Below are 22,072 nucleotides of genomic sequence, written 5' to 3' on the forward strand. Positions count from 1 at the left end.
TGAACTACTTTCAGTCGCGAGTTTGCAAGTCCATCAGGCACTAGTAAACTAAATAGTTATTGGCCAAACTTTGATGTCCGCGTTTTTTAACAAAGGCTCTATGGCACTTGTCATACTTTCCCTCTCATCCACATTTGTTATTATTATTATTATTATTATTATTTTCCAGCCAGTCGAGTCGTTCATCGAATAGTTCGGCCTAGTATTCGCGAATAGTTCGGCGTTTGTATTTCAGGGATAATCTAATGAATTTTTGAAATGAAAGGGACTTCTCAATGATTTCCATCTCGATTGTTTACTATTCAACGCGCTTCAATCTTACACCCTTTTCAGGGTTCATACAACTTTTGGGAAACCGATTTCCACCAGTTTCCAGGTTTTTTCCCATATATATTATATTTTGTTTAAACGGTTCACCGTTGACCACGAGGCGACGACGCGATATTACGGCCACTCCCATACCGTCACTCGAGATGAAGTAGAAAAATTTTATCTGAATTCAATTTTAGCCTGAACTTTATGTATTAATTCGCTGTTGTAGTAATTTCTGGACTAATTTGCTTCCCTGGATATAATTTTAATGTCTCTTTCCATTTGGTCATTCCTTTCAGAACGATACGGCGCACTTAAGGGTCATCTCTGCTCCCAAAAATCTTTTTCTCGAAGCTTGAAGTCCGACATTATAATTTAGTGTAGCAATAACTTAAATAAGCATGATGTAATTTTAGTGTAGGGTTTTAATAACGTTCCTGTATGATCAATAAAGATTTTATCACGAAAATATTGTTTCATTTATTAGAACAAAGGCTAAGTAAGATATGTTCCAAAAGTTTGTCACTGGTTACAATCTGGAGCTTGTCACGAAGTGAAGTACGTAGGTCATAGATTCGAGGTAAAGCGACGGCTGGTGAGGTGCAGTCAAAAGGCTTAGTACAGACTAAATAGGACCTAGATGGCAGTCCTGCAAAATTAACCGAGTGTAGTCAATTATAGCAAGTTGTTCTCGGACTAGCCCTCTGTAAGTCTCTAGCATTACGAAGTATAGATAGTGTCATACTTATGGAACATATCACTTATAAACTTATGGTATCACCTATATATAATTTCCTGGTAAAGTTTATGGTGTCTCCGAGGTAGCTCGTTGTATATATAAATATCCTGGGTACATATGGAGTCAATCATCCATGCGTAAGACCAATCCTGTACGTGTTTGGATCTAAACCAGTAAAGAGACATTCAAATCCCCTAGACATTTGTAATGTCACGTTTCCATCTGAGAATGATGTCTTTTGACGATTATGCCTTATTCTTTTCTTTTCAAAAGGCGTTTAATTTTCATTAATTGTTAGTGATAAATTAATTAAATATGATGTACTCACACACTGCTTCAAGTCCATTTGTAAAACCAAAACTGGTAGTCCGTTAACATCTTGATGACAGGTAATTCCGGATCCATAATTAAACGTTGTTTAAGCCTTTTCCTGTATTTCAGCTCTAAAATATATCAGTATCAATTAGTTTTTAATAAAATTTTCATTCGATAAACAATGTCAAATTTTATGTGGGGAAATATCCAGTTTGGTAAGGAAAATATTTTCACCATATATGTGTACGAGATGGCGCTTATATTACCGTTGTGACAGGGGTCTTCCTTAAATTATCGTTGATATTTTAGGGGCAGTCATAAAATTTTTATGATTGAGTAAAGTTTCATCCTAAAATTAACGTGAATTTTTTGGGGCTATTCACTTTTTATTGAATCTTTCGGTTAGATTGTATTGATGACAACAAAATATATTATTTCAATTAAAATAATTCAGTAAGAGTAATAAAAACGTATACTTACAATCCGCGACCTTGGCCCAAATAATTAAGCAGTCGACAGGGTCACGGGTTTGAACTTTGTTTATTTTACGGTAATATAAGCGCCCCCAAGCGTAAAACCACGGCGAACTAAATTGGTTAAAAAAATATTCTCACTTCGCGACACGCATGGGCCTAGTTTATTTCGGAGGCTCCGATCCAATATATGTATGTACAGAGAATGTCGGCGGTTCTAATTTCGGCCTGGCCTGGTCTCTGTAACTTTGATTGCGGCGACTTTATGGGGGTTGGCTGTTTATAACGTCGTGTACTTCTGTTTCTTCCCCTCAACCCCCCCCCAGCCGGGTCCTTGAAGCGCGAACCGACGTAGCTCTCCGTATACCGAACTAATCTATGCTAGGTGAAGGGGGGTGTGTATGAATTTATCGGATATCTATATTTCATCGTTAACCATATAACATACCAGTAGAATATCTTAGAAGTGCCCGGCCCGATATCAAAAGGGGAAGGATATTGGCCTAATTTCGTTTCCATTGGGTCTACCTTTGTGGAATCTTATTTAGAATAAAGGCCTTTTCAGACGATACAACTTTGACTCAATGGGATGTCATAAACCTTAGGAACAGATATGGCACCCTAACATCGTGGTTGTTGTAACATCTATCCCAGGTATACCATTTCTTCTACCCCCTCCCTTCTTCTTCTTTTTCTTCTTCTCTCCCAGCGAATGATTAAATTCTCTTCAATAATGGACAAATCGAGTAGAAACTTCCCGGCCGGGCTCCGCTCCCTGCAAACTTCCTTCTCCTTCCCATCTTCATCCAGCTCTTGGCTTCACTCCGTCCGTCCGTCTCTGACAGTTTAATTCTCGCGAACCCCCCAAGAACCCCCCGGCCCCACTCTCTTTCCTGGCCCAGAAAAATTTCCTTATAAACAACTTCATTAGCAATTCCCTCTCGTTACTTCCTACTTTACTTCCTCTCCCCCCTCGGGGTAAGGGAGCGACCCCTCTCACGTGTTTTTATACAAACCCCTCTCCCTTCCTACTCCCGTTTCATCTTCCTTGAAGGAGAAAAACCCAAGACTAAGAGATGAGGAAGAGAAAGGATAATTGTGGAAGTAAAAAATAAAAGAACTGGAGCGGAAGTTGGTCCCAGTTCCGATCTGCAGTTCTTCAATGTGTTACGCCAGATAGACAGGGTGCGTTTCAACCCCTGACTATAGCCAACGTTGCAACTTAAGTTAACGAAATTTAGTAAAGCAAACGTTTGTGCCAGCGCCTGCTGCAAGAGGAACCCGGGTTCGATCCCGGACTGCAAGTTCCCTCCCTAATTGTTTAAGTGGTTATACTCCGCTGTCTTACCCTGTTTCTCTATTCTTTCAATACTTGCTGAGGTTAACGGTAATAGTTAGTGTAGGGCGCTGTCGGTTAGCTGTGGGGCAGACGGGGCTAGCCCCCTGCACCCCTCTATACATTGTAAAGAAATTCGCCCATCTTTTTAATTTTGGATTTGAGAGAACCTAAAATTTCTACAGTTTATTTGGCTATGTTTCGTAATTAGACCATTTTAAATGCGAAGGTGGTGATATTGTAAGTTCATGAGATATGTTGGCCATAAGTTTGTCACTGGTTACTTCAATTTGAAGTAGGTCATAGATTCGAGGGGGTAAAGCGAGGGAGGCCTGGTGAGTAATGCGGACTAAATAGGAAAACTCACTTTGCGTGGGAAAACTCTCTTTGCCTGGGTAAACTCTCTTTGCCTGGGTAAACTCTCTTTGCGTGGGTAAACTCCCTTTGCCTGGATAAACTCTCTTTGCCTGGGTAAACTCTCTTTGCCTGGGTAAACTCTCTTTGCGTGGAAAAACTCTCTTTACGTGGAAAACGGTCTTTGCGTTGGGAAACTCTTTGCGACTGAGTTTAATTTTTAACCAGCGACCCCTGGTTTTACCTCCAGTAAACACGGCACAGAATCAAATAGTCAATGTCCACGGAATGAACTTCCGGTTCTCGAATCATGTACGCTGTGAATTAAACCCCATAGGCACTAGGCAACGATTAAACCCGTTTTTAGGGACTCCTCTTGCTCTGTCGCTTAAGTATAAAAAATTAACGGTAACCGAAAAGTAAACTCTTAATTTGATTAGTACAATCATAGTAAGTATAAAAGATGAAGTACGTTGAAAACGTTTTATTACAAGGTATAAAATATATTCTAACGAACCTGTGAACGAATTTTACTTGATGTGTAGAAAACTTAAATATAAAATCATGGATTAATTAACTTATATTGTCGCCCTAAAATTCTGTCTGAACCGCGAAATTTAAAACTTTTTGAAGCTGTAAGGGTTGTTTCAGCGCTAGGCATGGGCCTAGCATGTCAATTGCATGGAACAAAAAAAAATCCAAGATAAAACCTATGTTTAGTCAAGGTTTAGTTTAATTTGATTACTACAATCATTGCGAGTATAAAAGATGAATTACATTGAAGAATTTACTTTTTTATTACACTACGCATACGGAGTAAATATATATACGAATCAGTCGGCTCTAAAAGTTAGATTAACGCATGTAGATTTACATAGGGATATTGATATATCATAAGTTACGTTCCATATCAAGCATACACCCATGATATTTATTAAATTTTCTTACCTACCTTTTTCTCCATAGAGTTCCAGTCTCTAGATGGAATTATTCTATGAACTTTTAACGTGATTAATGAAGTAAAATATTTTAGAAATTATACTATTTAGAAGATGAAGTTTTTAAATTATTTCTAATCATATTTGGGAATAGGCTTGCCGGTGTGGCTAAGGCTCGATACGGCAAATTTTGGGGATTCAAGTCTCGAGTAATAGCCATTAGTTTTAAGATAAAAGTGCATCTTAAGAACTAGGCCATACCTTCATTTATTATTTAGGAGAAAGGTGAATACCATAAGTGTATATCACCACATTATAACATACTTTCTTTACAACATCAAATCTAGGTTAGCATTTTCACCCATAGATGGTTGAAATGTTTCTAATAAATCTAAAGTTGAATTATTGAACTGTAACGAATTTTTTAATATGGGCAGATAACTATCACATGGGTGAATTGTATGTAATTTAGAAAACTTAGGTTTGACTCATTATACCCTTTTGCCTTCTTTGTAGCTTTTAGTTTGAGAGAAAATATACACAGGCTTTTATTTAACAATTCATAAACAATGAACCATCCATTGATTATATAGCGTCCAGTCATTGCATAAAATTTGAAACCTATCATATATTGAAGCCATGAAGGGCTCTACTGGCACTGTAGATTTGGTAGAGGTAAAAAGTGGTCTGCCATTTGCACGTGTAAGCATAGAGACTCCGGTAGAGACCTTAATTAACCATCTTGTACGGTCTCCTCAATCATGGAAGATCTTAATTTTTATCTCCACATGCACAGTATCTCTAGGATCTTAATTAGAAATTAAGGCCCGCCTTTATGAATCATTAATGGTCGAAACGTCCATAGGAGATTTTCAACCTATTCTAGGATGATTATTAGAAATTATACCTGACTTAAGGCCAAGGAGTAATCAACCATTTTATATGGTCTCAATGGCTGTTGAAGATTTGAATTTAACCTGAAAGTATGGACTTATCTCTAGGAAAGTAATTATGATTAATTAACCTAGCTTTGCAAGGTCCATTGAAGGTTTGAATTTAACCCGAAAGTATAGACTAACCCAAGTATAGCTAGTGTCATACTTATGGAACTTATCTTATAAACTTATGCAGCATACCATATAACAAGAGCGTATCCTGCGCAAAATAAAAAGGCAGCGTATTTTTAAAGCCCTGATGGTCAGAGAGGAGCCCTAGCTGCTTTTGATATTAATGTGCAGGGGCTATCTCTTGGTCAGTAATATTGAAGCAATAATACGAAAGCTACGCCAAATAAATACGCACTACCTGAGAAACGCCTTTGCAATTATACTTCCAATTCGGTAATCAAAAATACTTTGACATGCTATTTCCGACAGGGACGCGCTTCTTCCGTTATTTAATGATGAAATGACACTGGAATCAAAGGCAGGGAATGTTATAATTCAAAGGGAGCTCAATTTTAATCCATAGTGAAATTTCACTAGAAGGAAGCCATGGTGAGTCAACATTAACTCGTAAGGGCGAATAGGTTTAGTTCTACTGTAGATTCATGTTGAAATGGATGTGGAATATATATGGAAGGGCGGGGGGTTGTTTAGAAATATAGGTATTACCTTAAGGCCCGTTCGCAAGCGCGCGAGAAGCTCAAGCTGAAAGCTGAAACCGTACTCTAAATGCGATTCTCGCGATTCCACCAGCTGTTCTCAAGCGCGATTGCGGCGCTATTGCGAGAGCGGATCGTCACTTCTCGGCATCTCGCAACGATCTATCTCGGATAGATATTTTTTGAAATCAGCGCCAATTTTTCCCCCTTTTCACCCCCATTAACGCGTCAAACAGAAACAGGCGTCTGCTAGCATAAAGTTTTTCGATTTGATTAAACCAAGTTCTTTGGATTAAACAGTCTGTGATGGCGACTTTAAAACAGAAAAAAGAAATGGGCAAAGCTTTAAAAGCAGATCAAAGATTAAAAGAAATGGAAAGAAAAGAAAAATTTATTGAAGAAGTAAGAAAACAGAATGCAGTTTGGAATAAACTTAACATTGACTACAGAGATAGAGACAAATTAGAACATTCATGGAATGTTATTTCAGTCCAATGTGAAATGACTGGTAAGATACATTTTTTGCTTATTAGCGGCACTCAAAATGTAATTATTGGTTCAGTAAAAGAGGCTAAAAATGCATGGAAATACCTGAAAGACCAATTCCGTTCGAATTACCATGCCATTTCTAAAAATAAATCTGGACAGGAATATTTAGAAGACGGAGATGTTGAGCTGGTCACCTGGCCTTATTTTAAGCAACTTTTGTTTTTAAAAGATGTGGTCCAACGAAGAAAGTAAACAATCACAGTTTTAAAGTGAATGCTGTAAAGTATTCACTTTTCTCGCTTTTCAGAACCACATCAAACATGCCTCTTGGAAATGAAAGTTCCGAAGAAGTAAATGCTCCTGGAGAAGTAAATGGTCCTGGAGAAGTAAAAGGAAATGAGAGTTCCAAACAAATAAATGTTCCTGGAGAAGTAATCAACAGAACTTGATATATTTTTAAAACAAAATTTGTGATAGCCAACAAATAAAAGTTACTCATTGGAATAGGATGACGTTTTCGTGGAGGAAATATTAGAAGAGTGTAGCAATATGGAGACAGATTCCCATGTTTCGAACAGTGATGCGAATGCGAAAAGCGAAATGAAACAGAAAAGAAGATTCTCCTCTACATCAACATCTTCAGTCCAGCCAGACGTCTCAATGAAAACGAAAGCGCAAAAAATTAATAGTATTGACAAAGAAATAGAAAAAATTGATAGGTATTTTAACTATTAGAATATTACTTAAGTTAAATACGCAGTAATTCAATAAAACAAGACAGTAAAATGCAATCGTGCCATATTGCAGAAAGTATGATTCCTACTTGGCGAAAATAAGCATTTTATAGTGTTGGCCGATATTGCATATAAACCGATACCGATATCGTAGTTGTACCGATACCGATTTTAGCCGATTATTTTGCGTTAATTTAAAAAACCATTATTGGGAAAAGTAAACAGAGTCCGATATCGAATGCTGTAAAGTTTTCACTTTTCGGTCGAAATCGGCAAAATAAGCTCGAACCGATATCATATCGGTCGGTTGCATTTTATATCACGGGATTATGTAAGAAAAAAATGGGATTACAGGATTAAAGTAAATTGAATTGATGAGAGGATATTTCAAAATTTTGAGGCGGTGTATAGGGGAAAATCCAAATTTATTTTGACTCGGCATTGACACCTGGGCCCAGGCTATGGACCTGCAGGTTTCTAACCATTATTTTATGGGAAATATTTAAGAATTTAAATGGACCCGCCCTATTGGTCAGCGGTGTTCTATTGTATTTATTATTCTTAATTTTACGAAATGTTTACAGTGCGCTCTCAGCAGCTATAGCTCCAGCACAAAAGGATGAAGCACAGCTGTTCTGCGATTTCATAGCCTCCCAATTGCGAAAAGTTGATGGGAAACTGCTTAGGCAATGCCAAAATCATATTTTGGCAACAATAAATGAATTCATTGATTTGTCAGAATCGACTCAAATGAAAGAATAAAAATGTGTTTTAATATTATTTACAATGTTTTTTATCTTGTAACACCAGGCAAATCCCACTGCCAAGGAACTGCTCCTTCTTCCCAAAAATATTCGGCATAGCTGTTCCTACAGTCTCTAGCTTCCATAGAATAGTTTCGAGATGCAGTTTTTGCCAGATTTCGTAATCCACCTTGTGGCTCTTCATTCCACGCGCCATTATGCAAATCTCCTAAGCTGTCTGTGAAGTCACTATACCCTGGAGGGCAGTACACTCTTCTACTTGACTTAACCTGCTTTTCTTTACTCATCAAAAAATTGTGCAGCACCACAGTTGCTTTAATTATGCCATCAACATTTTTGGGAGCAAGGTTTATCGTTCTGTGGAAAACTCTCCACCTCGCAGCTAATATGCCAAAGGCATTTTCACTACAGCGCCTTCAACAAAATGTTCGAAAATGTTCTTGTTAGTTTGGCATGTTCTTATAAACATCTCATTAAATTACCTGGCTCTGCTTAGTTGGTAGTTAAAAACCCTTGCTTTTAGGGTTAAACCTTTTCCCGGATAGGGTCTTAAAAAATCCGAACGAAGGGCAAAAGCTTCATCACCAATTAATATAAATGGGGCCACTATTTCACTTCGAGGCAATCGAGCAGGTTCTGGAAAGTCTATAGTGCCACTTTCCAGAGCCCTTCCCAGCGCTGAGTTGCCGAAAATTCCTCCATCGGAGTTGGAGCCATAGCCCCCAATGTCAACGGCTATGAATTTATACTCTGCATCTACAACTGCCATCAGAACAACTGAATTTGTTCCCTATATTTGCAAAAACTTACTATTACCATTCTAAAATTCCTCCTTATTTGTTTTTTAAATTAAATGTCTTTAATAATTTGCAAAAATAATAATCAAATTATCCAAAATGTCAAGCTAAAATGATTTTTAAATAATGTTTTATGATATCTTACTTTATAATTGTAATACATAGAACCACTATTTGGTGGTTGTTGTATGACAACGTGTTTACCATCAACTGCTCCGCAACAGTGAGGATATTGCCACTGGCGATCAAATTCTTCAGCAGTTTTTTCCCAAACCGCTTTAGTTGGAACCTTAATAAAGCAATACATTTCGTACAAATAATGTATACATTTATTATCTTTACGAAGACAATATTACTTTCATATACAGAGGCTGCAAGATATCCCACATTGCTGCACACGTTTCATTAACAACATAATGGGCTGTTGATTTGCCGATTCTAAATCCATAAGCTATGCTTATCAAGCTTTCACCGGTAGCTAGATATCTGTATATATTATGACAAATGAGTTCATTATCATAATAGGCGTGACTCGAACGCCTAGTATCACTAGAACAGCTAACCTCAAAGTTATGGCTACGCGATGAGAAGGAGAAAGCGGCTCTCTTGATGATGGATACTTTTTCAATGAATGTGAAAGCAGTTCAACTAATTCATCGAAAATCTCTGGCGACATACGCGAAAAATTCTTGAAATATTCGTGGTCATGTGTTCGCATTGCTTTAAGCTTAATTTTATACAAAAAATATAAATTTTTGGCGGCTTATAAAGTACCTAAGCCTTTGCTATGAAGCTAAAATTACCAAAGTATGAAAATATCCTTCTTCTTTTCGTTTCATCCAAATGGGATGCACCCACCAACGTCTTTTTGTTTTTAATTTTAGTTTTTTCTTTTTTAATAATAAGGTTTTTTTCTTTAATAAAAGCAATTTAATGAGCCTAGCTCGTACTATCTCGCTTCCGTCGTTCTCGAACTAGCTCGAGCTGTAAGTCTCTCAGTAGAATTACAAAGTATAGGAAGTGACGTACTTCTGAAACGTATCTTATAAACTCATGCTATAATCAACTCAAATAATTTCCTCGTATCTCTTGAACCATGTTAATCCTACGGAGCTAACCTTTATGAAACCCAATTGTATTTATTTTTTCCACAAACAATGTTTGTCCGCAGGGGGTGTTACTATCTTACCTCTCTAACTTTTCGTTGAACGAGAACCTTGTGCCACTGATTGTCGTCGAAGCGGACCTTGGCGGGTCTGACGGCCTTCTCGACGGAGCTGGAACCGAGGCTGACCCTGACGGTCAGGACGATGACGCCGTCTCTCAAACTGAGCATCATGTAATCTTCGTTGTCGCCCGTGTAGAACAACATGCCGCTCGGTTGCCGCCTCTTGAAGTACAACGACACCTGATCGCTCGAACCGATGATCGGAGCTTTCATCAAAGGATCGTATGATAAATACTCCGAGCCACGAAATGTCGCTTCCGCCGAAGGTTTCTCTGTAAGACACATCAACAGAATGATTAGACTTTGAATACGTACTACTTTGTACTACCCCTATACAAAATCTACACAAACGGCAGGCCTTTGTGACGTCAACAACAACAATAAAGACACCGTAAAGAGGTGGTAGGTGCCCGGACAACTTCAGGAATCAACTATACTCACGAAAAAGAGGTTTATCGCTGTAATATCGTTACTAGGGTCGGAAATAAGCGCAAGACACTGGACATTGTCCAATACAATTTTATAATGTCCCATAATTTTTAAAAACAAAGGGGGTCACTGGACAGTTGACCAATACATTTTTTCAGAATTTTTGATAACTTGACTATGAAGATGCGACACTATTTTTGCGCACTCCAGTGGACAATGTCCTATAAATCTTGGAGTTAAAAGGGTGGGGCTCCCTCCAATACGTAACGAAAAGTTTAAATGATCTTATTGGCTCAGTTTTAAACTACGTTTTGATGACGTTGCTGACGGGGACGGCGAAAAATACGTTACTCCTTTTTACCTCTGTCGCCATGACCCGCCTCTTCCTTCATACCCCCCTCTCCGTCCCGTGGAAGGGGGGTCCGGGACTTTGACGCGCGCCCACATTCCATTACTCTGTTCTCCATTCCTACTACTAAAATTAAATCTATCCCTGGTTATATTATTTATGTAAATTAGCAAAATAGATCGAATGGCGATGGAGGATAAAGTTTCAACTAAATAATTTCAAATTATTCCATATTTTAATTAACTGCATCATCAGTTAAGAGAATTAATTAAATCCATTTCGTATGTAATAAATATTTAAAATAATTAGTTTTGTTAACTTAATAGAGAATTTAAATAAAAATAATTTAATTCATTTTATAGGAAATATAAAATTAAAATAATTATTTTAATTCGCTTAAGGAAGATTTTAAATTAAACAAATCAATTATAATATCTCGATTTTTTTATGAATCCATACTTAAATTCAACTTAAAGAACGCTTGAGGAGGCTAGTGCGGATGAATACACAATTTTAAATATCTTGTGCAATGTTTATGTCAAAAATAAACTTCTTTGTTAGAAACGTTTATTTTCTTCTTTTTCCTTTTGGTTTTTTTTGGTTTATACATAAATTTAATTCCACAAAAGATTGGTTTTTATTAATTCTTGTTTTCTTTCTCATGAGGTTTCACTGATAAATATAACGTTATAAAACCATCACTGATAGTAGATATATTGCCTAAAAATTATTACAAATTGTAACTTTTTCAAAAAAAATGAAAAAAAAATTCGAAGATGCGACTTTGAAATAATTACGCAAGAACTGAATTATAAATTTCAAAATTATAAACCCATGACAAAAATACTTAAATAGTTAAGAGATCAAAATAATTGAACGCAAAGTTCAAGTATATACATTAAATTTAGGCCTATACGTAATAATATTTAAACACACGAATCTTTTACCTACCACATCAGTTTCCTACTAAAGCAACATTTTCATTTTACAAATTGTAATCAGTCCTAAAACGTTAATTACTCTATCAAAATTGAATTTGTTTTTGCTATAAAATTTTTAAAAAACTTGAATTTAATTACTTTTCTCGAAAAATAGGGATCATATTTAATAATCATATATATATATATCAGTCGACCTTGGCACCTTTTTTTAATCAGTCAAAATAATTAGTAACATTGGAAGCAATTTAAATACTACAATTTAAACAATTTGCTACTGATTGATAGTTAACATTGCGATCATTTTACAAACCAAATTGGCGAGACAAAAACATATTGAGTCGAAAACATAAATATACATAATGATTAATTAAACGGGAATATATCAAAACGACACCAGCGTTAGTCTTATAAAAAACAAGGCTAAATAACTACCGTTTCAAAACTAACATGCAAATCAATGGTTTCTTAAGAGAAAGTTCCGCAAAAATCAAAACTGGTATAAGCGTAGATAGAAAATTTGTGACTCGTATTATGTTATTTAACAATTTTGGGGTTAAGTAACATACTGTTAAACTTAAGTTCAAACATTAAGAAAATTCGGATGAATCCTCTCTGGTACTTACAATAGAACGTCTCGCTTTTGGTTTTGGCTTCTCCGGAGTTTTGGCGGTTTCATCCTTAATCGCTTCGGATTTGGCTTTTAAATTCTTCGTTGCGTGAACTTGCGGTAAGAAATCGGTTTCTTCAACACCGTTTCCGCTGACATCGGCCATTCTCAACCCTAACTTTTCACTCTTCAAGTTCTCCCTGCTGACTTCCAATTCGCAGTTTTCGAACTTGGCTCTCAGGCTCTTAACCTTGTCCGCCCCAACTACTATGTCGTCATCCGACTTGTAACTGCATCGAACGACATCTGGATCAACTTGCGGTTGGGTGTCGACTTGCACGTTGACCACCTTGGGTCGATCTTCTCTCGGTGGTTTGATTCGCTTCAAAGGCTTGCGAGTCGTGGGCATCGGCACGTGTTCTTGGGTTGATTGGTTCTCCAAGGCCTTGAATTTGTCCAGCATCTTCTTGGCCGTGTCCGTGACTGGTAGGTCATCAATTTTATCAGTGCTTCGTACAATATTGGGGTCCCTGGGAGCTTCAGGTTCTGTGGAAGGCTCCTTGGTTATTTCCCTCGGAGGAGTGATTTGGAAACGCTTGCGTTCCTTCTCCTCTTCCTTGTAATTTTCAAAGAATTTGAATTTCTGGGTGATAACGGTGGTTTCAACTGGAATCTCTTTCCTTTCGGTCGGGGCACTGCCCTTAACGATTTCACCCTCAGGGGCTTGACTCGAGATACTGTCGTTGTGGGTTCGCAAAATCATGGAAGGGCTCTTCGAAGGGGACAATTGAGTCGGTGATGGGGACTTGACGCTAGCGTCCATCTGCTTGAAGAGGCTACTAGCACCAACAGCCGTACCTAAAGAAATTTCACAATACCCAAGGATATAAAATACTAAAGCTCGAGTCATGTAAGGACAAGTACAAATTGCTTACCAGGTTCCGTTAGAACTGACAAGTCCTCTTCCTTCTCTTCGCGCAGACGTTCGAACTTTTCAGCCTCAATCTCTTCATCATTTTCAATCGCACCCTTCTCGAACTTGTCCTTTATGGACAGGGCCTTAACATCGCGTCCTAAGACGACTGATTCGCTTCGAACCGGCGACTTTGTCTTCGTGTCTTGACACGCTTTTTCGTCCACCGCTTTCATGGACTCCGAACGTCCAAGGCAAATACGTTGGCGCAATTTAGCCAAATCATCTTTAACATCTTCCTTGGCTTCCTCGGCAGCGGTGTTTATGTTACCACTTTCCCATTGATCTTTAAGGGAAGACAGACCAGCGAAGTTGACCTAGAAATCATCGAAAAGTTCGTATTTTCAGAAGGGTAGTCTCCAAACAAACTTGGCATTAAGATAACGGTTATCATCTAGCTACTGTGGTACACACACTGCCTAAGCTAGTTAGTTAAACAGCTGTTCATGCTGCGTTTAACATTCTAAAAAGTGTTTAACTTAATGGTAGGCAAAGCTTTAAAAGCAGATCAAAGATTAAAAGAAATGGAAAGAAAAGAAAAATTTATTGAAGAAGTAAGAAAACAGAATGCAGTTTGGAATAAACTTAACATTGACTACAGAGATAGAGACAAATTAGAACATTCATGGAATGTTATTTCAGTCCAATGTGAAATGACTGGTAAGATACATTTTTTGCTTATTAGCGGCACTCAAAATGTAATTATTGGTTCAGTAAAAGAGGCTAAAAATGCATGGAAATACCTGAAAGACCAATTCCGTTCGAATTACCATGCCATTTCTAAAAATAAATCTGGACAGGAATATTTAGAAGACGGAGATGTTGAGCTGGTCACCTGGCCTTATTTTAAGCAACTTTTGTTTTTAAAAGATGTGGTCCAACGAAGAAAGTAAACAATCACAGTTTTAAAGTGAATGCTGTAAAGTATTCACTTTTCTCGCTTTTCAGAACCACATCAAACATGCCTCTTGGAAATGAAAGTTCCGAAGAAGTAAATGCTCCTGGAGAAGTAAATGGTCCTGGAGAAGTAAAAGGAAATGAGAGTTCCAAACAAATAAATGTTCCTGGAGAAGTAATCAACAGAACTTGATATATTTTTAAAACAAAATTTGTGATAGCCAACAAATAAAAGTTACTCATTGGAATAGGATGACGTTTTCGTGGAGGAAATATTAGAAGAGTGTAGCAATATGGAGACAGATTCCCATGTTTCGAACAGTGATGCGAATGCGAAAAGCGAAATGAAACAGAAAAGAAGATTCTCCTCTACATCAACATCTTCAGTCCAGCCAGACGTCTCAATGAAAACGAAAGCGCAAAAAATTAATAGTATTGACAAAGAAATAGAAAAAATTGATAGGTATTTTAACTATTAGAATATTACTTAAGTTAAATACGCAGTAATTCAATAAAACAAGACAGTAAAATGCAATCGTGCCATATTGCAGAAAGTATGATTCCTACTTGGCGAAAATAAGCATTTTATAGTGTTGGCCGATATTGCATATAAACCGATACCGATATCGTAGTTGTACCGATACCGATTTTAGCCGATTATTTTGCGTTAATTTAAAAAACCATTATTGGGAAAAGTAAACAGAGTCCGATATCGAATGCTGTAAAGTTTTCACTTTTCGGTCGAAATCGGCAAAATAAGCTCGAACCGATATCATATCGGTCGGTTGCATTTTATATCACGGGATTATGTAAGAAAAAAATGGGATTACAGGATTAAAGTAAATTGAATTGATGAGAGGATATTTCAAAATTTTGAGGCGGTGTATAGGGGAAAATCCAAATTTATTTTGACTCGGCATTGACACCTGGGCCCAGGCTATGGACCTGCAGGTTTCTAACCATTATTTTATGGGAAATATTTAAGAATTTAAATGGACCCGCCCTATTGGTCAGCGGTGTTCTATTGTATTTATTATTCTTAATTTTACGAAATGTTTACAGTGCGCTCTCAGCAGCTATAGCTCCAGCACAAAAGGATGAAGCACAGCTGTTCTGCGATTTCATAGCCTCCCAATTGCGAAAAGTTGATGGGAAACTGCTTAGGCAATGCCAAAATCATATTTTGGCAACAATAAATGAATTCATTGATTTGTCAGAATCGACTCAAATGAAAGAATAAAAATGTGTTTTAATATTATTTACAATGTTTTTTATCTTGTAACACCAGGCAAATCCCACTGCCAAGGAACTGCTCCTTCTTCCCAAAAATATTCGGCATAGCTGTTCCTACAGTCTCTAGCTTCCATAGAATAGTTTCGAGATGCAGTTTTTGCCAGATTTCGTAATCCACCTTGTGGCTCTTCATTCCACGCGCCATTATGCAAATCTCCTAAGCTGTCTGTGAAGTCACTATACCCTGGAGGGCAGTACACTCTTCTACTTGACTTAACCTGCTTTTCTTTACTCATCAAAAAATTGTGCAGCACCACAGTTGCTTTAATTATGCCATCAACATTTTTGGGAGCAAGGTTTATCGTTCTGTGGAAAACTCTCCACCTCGCAGCTAATATGCCAAAGGCATTTTCACTACAGCGCCTTCAACAAAATGTTCGAAAATGTTCTTGTTAGTTTGGCATGTTCTTATAAACATCTCATTAAATTACCTGGCTCTGCTTAGTCGGTAGTTAAAAACCCTTGCTTTTGGGGTTAAACCTTTTCCCGGATAGGGTCTTAAAAAATCCGAACGAAGGGCAAAAGCTTCATCACCAATTAATATAAATGGGGCCACTATTTCACTTCGAGGCAATCGAGCAGGTTCTGGAAAGTCTATAGTGCCACTTTCCAGAGCCCTTCCCAGCGCTGAGTTGCCGAAAATTCCTCCATCGGAGTTGGAGCCATAGCCCCCAATGTCAACGGCTATGAATTTATACTCTGCATCTACAACTGCCATCAGAACAACTGAATTTGTTCCCTATATTTGCAAAAACTTACTATTACCATTCTAAAATTCCTCCTTATTTGTTTTTTAAATTAAATGTCTTTAATAATTTGCAAAAATAATAATCAAATTATCCAAAATGTCAAGCTAAAATGATTTTTAAATAATGTTTTATGATATCTTACTTTATAATTGTAATACATAGAACCACTATTTGGTGGTTGTTGTATGACAACGTGTTTACCATCAACTGCTCCGCAACAGTGAGGATATTGCCACTGGCGATCAAATTCTTCAGCAGTTTTTTCCCAAACCGCTTTAGTTGGAACCTTAATAAAGCAATACATTTCGTACAAATAATGTATACATTTATTATCTTTACGAAGACAATATTACTTTCATATACAGAGGCTGCAAGATATCCCACATTGCTGCACACGTTTCATTAACAACATAATGGGCTGTTGATTTGCCGATTCTAAATCCATAAGCTATGCTTATCAAGCTTTCACCGGTAGCTAGATATCTGTATATATTATGACAAATGAGTTCATTATCATAATAGGCGTGACTCGAACGCCTAGTATCACTAGAACAGCTAACCTCAAAGTTATGGCTACGCGATGAGAAGGAGAAAGCGGCTCTCTTGATGATGGATACTTTTTCAATGAATGTGAAAGCAGTTCAACTAATTCATCGAAAATCTCTGGCGACATACGCGAAAAATTCTTGAAATATTCGTGGTCATGTGTTCGCATTGCTTTAAGCTTAATTTTATACAAAAAATATAAATTTTTGGCGGCTTATAAAGTACCTAAGCCTTTGCTATGAAGCTAAAATTACCAAAGTATGAAAATATCCTTCTTCTTTTCGTTTCATCCAAATGGGATGCACCCACCAACGTCTTTTTGTTTTTAATTTTAGTTTTTTCTTTTTTAATAATAAGGTTTTTTTCTTTAATAAAAGCAATTTAATGAGCCTAGCTCGTACTATCTCCGCATCCTCCACCATTTTAATTTTCGAACAACTTCAGCTAGAATTGCGACTCGCGAGGGACGATCTGCTTTTCTTGTGAACAAAAATATAGCAGCTGATTCCGACGGCTGAGAGCGTATGCGAGCTAGGGATCTGCGAGCGAGAAGACAGACTCGCTTCCACTCTCAGCTTCTCGCGCGCTTGCGAACGGGCCTTTATGGTTTAAGGCAGCAGTCTCTTCGGGGGCGTGGGTTGAAATCCCGCCTCTATCAGCCTATTTTGTTTTCTAGGATTAATAATATGAAGCTTTTGCTTAAAAGACTGAGTTTCCTTTCGCTTTCAGGTAGAGTGGCCGAGTGGTTTAAGGCGCTGGTTTATGGCAGCAGTCTCTTCGGGGGCGTGGTTTCGAATCCATCCTCTATCAGCCTATTTTGTTTTCTAGGATTAATAATATGAAGCTTTTGCTTAATAGACTGAGCTTCCTCTTGCTTCGTCAGTTCGCGCTTCAAGGACCCGGCTGGGGGGGGTTGAGGGGAAGAAACAGAAGTACACGACGTAATTAACAGCCAACCCCCATAAAGTCGCCGCAATCAAAGTTACAGAGACCAGGCCAGGCCGAAATTAGAACCGCCGACATTCTCTGTACATACATATATTGGATCGGAGCCTCCGAAATAAACTAGGCCCATGCGTGTCGCGAAGCGAGAATATTTTTTTAACCAATTTAGTTCGCCGTGGTTTTACGCTTGGGGGCGCTTATATTACCGTAAAATAAACAAAGTTCAACCCCGTGACCCTAACGACTGCTTAATTATTTGGGCCAAGGTCGCGGATTGTAAGTATACGTTTTTATTACTCTTACTGAATTATTTTAATTGAAATAATATATTTTGTTGTCATCAATACAATCTAACCGAAAGATTCAATAAAAAGTGAATAGCCCCAAAAAATTCACGTTAATTTTAGGATGAAACTTTACTCAATCATAAAAATTTTATGACTGCCCCTAAAATATCAACGATAATTTAAGGAAGACCCCTGTCACAACGGTAATATAAGCGCCATCTCGTACACATAGCCAAATAAACTGTAGAAATTTTAGGTTCTCTCAAATCCAAAATTAAAAAGATGGGCGAATTTCTTTACAATGCATAGAGTGGTGCAGGGGGCTAGCCCCGTCTGCCCCACAGCTAACCGACAGCGCCCTACACTAACTATTACCGTTAACCTCAGCAAGTATTGAAAGAATAGAGAAACAGGGTAAGACAGCGGAGTATAACCACTTAAACAATTAGGGAGGGAACTTGCAGTCCGGGATCGAACCCGGGTTCCTCTTGCAGCAGGCGCTGGCACAAACGTTTGCTTTACTAAATTTCGTTAACTTAAGTTGCAACGTTGGCTATAGTCAGGGGTTGAAACGCACCCTGTCTATCTGGCGTAACACATTGAAGAACTGCAGATCGGAACTGGGACCAACTTCCGCTCCAGTTCTATTATTTTTTACTTCCACAATTATCCTTTCTCTTCCTCATCTCTTAGTCTTGGGTTTTTCTCCTTCAAGGAAGATGAAACGGGGGTAGGAAGGGAGAGGGGTTTGTATAAATACACGTGAGAGGGGTCGCTCCCTTACCCCGAGGGGGGAGAGGAAGTAAAGGAGGAAGTAACGAGGGGGAATTGCTAATGAAGTTGTTTATAAGGAAATTTTTCTGGGCCAGGAAAGAGAGTGGGGCCGGGGGTTCTTGGGGGGTTCGCGAGAATTAAACTGTCAGAGACGGACGGACGGAGTGAAGCCAAGAGCTGGATGAAGATGGGAAGGAGAAGGAAGTTTGCAGGGAGCGGAGCCCGGCCGGGAAGTTTCTACTCGATTTGTCCATTATTGAAGAGAATTTAATCATTCGCTGGGAGAGAAGAAGAAAAAGAAGACGAAGGGAGGGGGTAGAAGAAATGGTATACCTGGGATAAATGTTACAACAACCACGATGTTAGGGTGCCATATCTGTTCCTAAGGTTTATGACATCCCATTGAGTCAAAGTTGTATCGTCTGAAAAGGCCTTTATTATAAATAAGATTCCACAAAGGTAGACCCAATGGAAACGAAATTAGGCCAATATCCTTCCCCTTTTGGTATCGGGCCGGGCACTTCTAAGATATTCTACTGGTATGTTATATGGTTAACGATGAAATATAGATATCCGATAAATTCATACACACCCCCCTTCACCTAGCATAGATTAGTTCGGTATACGGAGAGCTACGTCGGTTCGCGCTTCAAGGACCCGGCTGGGGGGGGGGTTGAGGGGAAGAAACAGAAGTACACGACGTAATAAACAGCCAACCCCCATAAAGTCGCCTCAATCAAAGTTACAGAGACCAGGCCAGGCCGAAATTAGAACCGCCGACATTCTCTGTACATACATATATTGGATCGGAGCCTCCGAAATAAACTAGGCCCATGCGTGTCGCGATGCGAGAATATTTTTTTAACCAATTTAGTTCGCCGTGGTTTTACGCTTGAGGGCGCTTATATTACCGTAAAATAAACAAAGTTCAACCCCGTGACCCTGTCGACTGCTTAATTATTTGGGCCAAGGTCGTGGATTGTAAGTATACGTTTTTATTACTCTTACTGAATTATTTTAATTGAAATAATATATTTTGTTGTCATCAATACAATCTAACCGAAAGATTCAATAAAAAGTGAATAGCCCCAAAAAACTCACGTTAATTTTAGGATGAAACTTTACTCAATCATAAAAATTTTATGACTGCCCCTAAAATATCAACGATAATTTAAGGAAGACCCCTGTCACAACGGTAATATAAGCGCCATCTCGTACACATATATGGTGAAAATATTTTCCTTACCAAACTGGATATTTCCCCACATAAAATTTGACATTGTTTATCGAATGAAAATTTTATTAAAAACTAATTGATACTGATATATATTAGAGCTGAAATACAGGAAAAGGCTTAAACAACGTTTAATTATGGATCCGGAATTACCTGTCATCAAGATGTTAACGGACTACCAGTTTTGGTTTTACAAATGGACTTGAAGCAGTGTGTGAGTACATCATATTTAATTAATTAATCACTAACAATTAATGAAAATTAAACGCCTTTTGAAAAGAAAAGAATAAGGCATAATCGTCAAAAGACATCATTCTCAGATGGAAACGTGACATTACAAATGTCTAGGGGATTTGAATGTCTCTTTACTGGTTTAGATCCAAACACGTACAGGATTGGTCTTACGCATGGATGATTGACTCCATATGTACCCAGGATATTTATATATACAACGAGCTACCTCGGAGACACCATAAACTTTACTAGGAAATTATATATAGGTGATACCATAAGTTTATAAGTGATATGTTCCATAAGTATGACACTATCTATACTTCGTAATGCTAGAGACTTACAGAGGGCTAGTCCGAGAACAACTTGCAATAATTGACTACACTCGGTTAATTTTGCAGGACTGCCATCTAGGTCCTATTTAGTCTGTACTAAGCCTTTTGACTGCGCCTCACCAGCCGTCGCTTTACCTCGAATCTATGACCTACGTACTTCACTTCGTGACAAGCTCCAGATTGTAACCAGTGACAAACGTTTGGAACATATCTTACTTAGCCTTTGTTCTAATAAATGAAACAATATTTTCGTGATAAAATCTTTATTGATCATACAGGAACGTTATTAAAACCCTACACTAAAATTACATCATGCTTATTTAAGTTATTGCTACACTAAATTATAATGTCGGACTTCAAGCTTCGAGAAAAAGATTTTTGGGAGCAGAGATGACCCTTAAGTGCGCCGTATCGTTCTGAAAGGAATGACCAAATGGAAAGAGACATTAAAATTATATCCAGGGAAGCAAATTAGTCCAGAAATTACTACAACAGCGAATTAATACATAAAGTTCAGGCTAAAATTGAATTCAGATAAAATTTTTCTACTTCATCTCGAGTGACGGTATGGGAGTGGCCGTAATATCGCGTCGTCGCCTCGTGGTCAACGGTGAACCGTTTAAACAAAATATAATATATATGGGAAAAAACCTGGAAACTGGTGGAAATCGGTTTCCCAAAAGTTGTATGAACCCTGAAAAGGGTGTAAGATTGAAGCGCGTTGAATAGTAAACAATCGAGATGGAAATCATTGAGAAGTCCCTTTCATTTCAAAAATTCATTAGATTATCCCTGAAATACAAACGCCGAACTATTCGCGAATACTAGGCCGAACTATTCGATGAACGACTCGACTGGCTGGAAAATAATAATAATAATAATAATAATAACAAATGTGGATGAGAGGGAAAGTATGACAAGTGCCATAGAGCCTTTGTTAAAAAACGCGGACATCAAAGTTTGGCCAATAACTATTTAGTTTACTAGTGCCTGATGGACTTGCAAACTCGCGACTGAAAGTAGTTCAGACATTTATGCTCCTTGGTTTAACCATAGCCCACTCGATCACGACGCAAGCTGCTCGCGCTATAGCTAAATTACCGAGTTTTTTTTTAACGTGTCTAGTTTTATGTGTTCTTCTATTGCTTCGATAACCTTACTTAAATCCATTTTATACCTTCAAATACCTTTTAAAACATTACCAGCTACTCTGTCCTGACTACAAACACAAATCGAGGAAGTTCTAGCATACACAATAGCAGACGACGGTAACCGCGTAACCGCGAATTAACACAAGACCTATTTTAAGGCAGTGAACAGGCCCAGTATAGCTACGCCAATAAAACGGTCAACTACGGCGAAACTCTGATGACTCGCGACTTTTGGCCATTTTCATACTT

General features: G+C 38.0%; 4 protein-coding genes and 1 long non-coding RNA gene across 5 annotated transcripts; 2 read left to right on the forward strand and 3 right to left on the reverse strand.

Annotated features, from left to right (window-relative positions):
- Positions 1-152: 152 nt before the first annotated feature.
- Positions 153-10,295, reverse strand: LOC149588123 (neurexin 1-like). Its single transcript, XM_089863172.1, has 4 exons — positions 10,044-10,295; positions 1,380-1,494; positions 1,094-1,308; positions 153-1,026 (listed from the first exon to the last, which is right to left on the reverse strand). Exons 1-2 carry the CDS (start codon positions 10,293-10,295, stop codon positions 1,489-1,491), a joined length of 258 nt encoding a protein of 85 aa, XP_089719298.1. The 3' UTR covers positions 153-1,026; positions 1,094-1,308; positions 1,380-1,488.
- Positions 10,168-13,775, reverse strand: LOC149588124 (uncharacterized). The gene is made up of 4 exons (XM_089863175.1): positions 13,767-13,775; positions 13,344-13,698; positions 12,425-13,266; positions 10,168-10,354 (listed from the first exon to the last, which is right to left on the reverse strand). Exons 1-4 carry the CDS (start codon positions 13,773-13,775, stop codon positions 10,295-10,297), a joined length of 1,266 nt encoding a protein of 421 aa, XP_089719301.1. The 3' UTR covers positions 10,168-10,294.
- A 567-nt stretch (positions 13,776-14,342) lies between these two features.
- On the forward strand, positions 14,343-15,518 carry LOC149588125 (uncharacterized). Its single transcript, XM_089863176.1, has 3 exons — positions 14,343-14,453; positions 14,530-14,741; positions 15,341-15,518. Exons 1-3 carry the CDS (start codon positions 14,343-14,345, stop codon positions 15,516-15,518), a joined length of 501 nt encoding a protein of 166 aa, XP_089719302.1.
- An 822-nt stretch (positions 15,519-16,340) lies between these two features.
- Positions 16,341-17,035, reverse strand: LOC149588126 (uncharacterized). The gene is made up of 4 exons (XM_089863177.1): positions 16,881-17,035; positions 16,674-16,803; positions 16,463-16,606; positions 16,341-16,352 (listed from the first exon to the last, which is right to left on the reverse strand). Exons 1-4 carry the CDS (start codon positions 17,033-17,035, stop codon positions 16,341-16,343), a joined length of 441 nt encoding a protein of 146 aa, XP_089719303.1.
- Positions 17,036-18,871: 1,836 nt separating this feature from the next.
- Positions 18,872-21,547, forward strand: LOC149588127 (uncharacterized). Its single transcript, XR_016380068.1, has 3 exons — positions 18,872-20,320; positions 20,392-20,606; positions 20,674-21,547. It is a non-coding gene; the product is annotated as an uncharacterized LOC149588127 (long non-coding RNA).
- Positions 21,548-22,072: the final 525 nt, after the last annotated feature.

The sequence above is a fragment of the Phalangium opilio genome, unplaced genomic scaffold (assembly GCF_054372755.1).
Source record: "Phalangium opilio isolate 3A_F unplaced genomic scaffold, DU_Popi_V2 ptg000663l_1, whole genome shotgun sequence".
Classification (NCBI taxonomy): Eukaryota; Metazoa; Arthropoda; class Arachnida; order Opiliones; family Phalangiidae; genus Phalangium; species Phalangium opilio.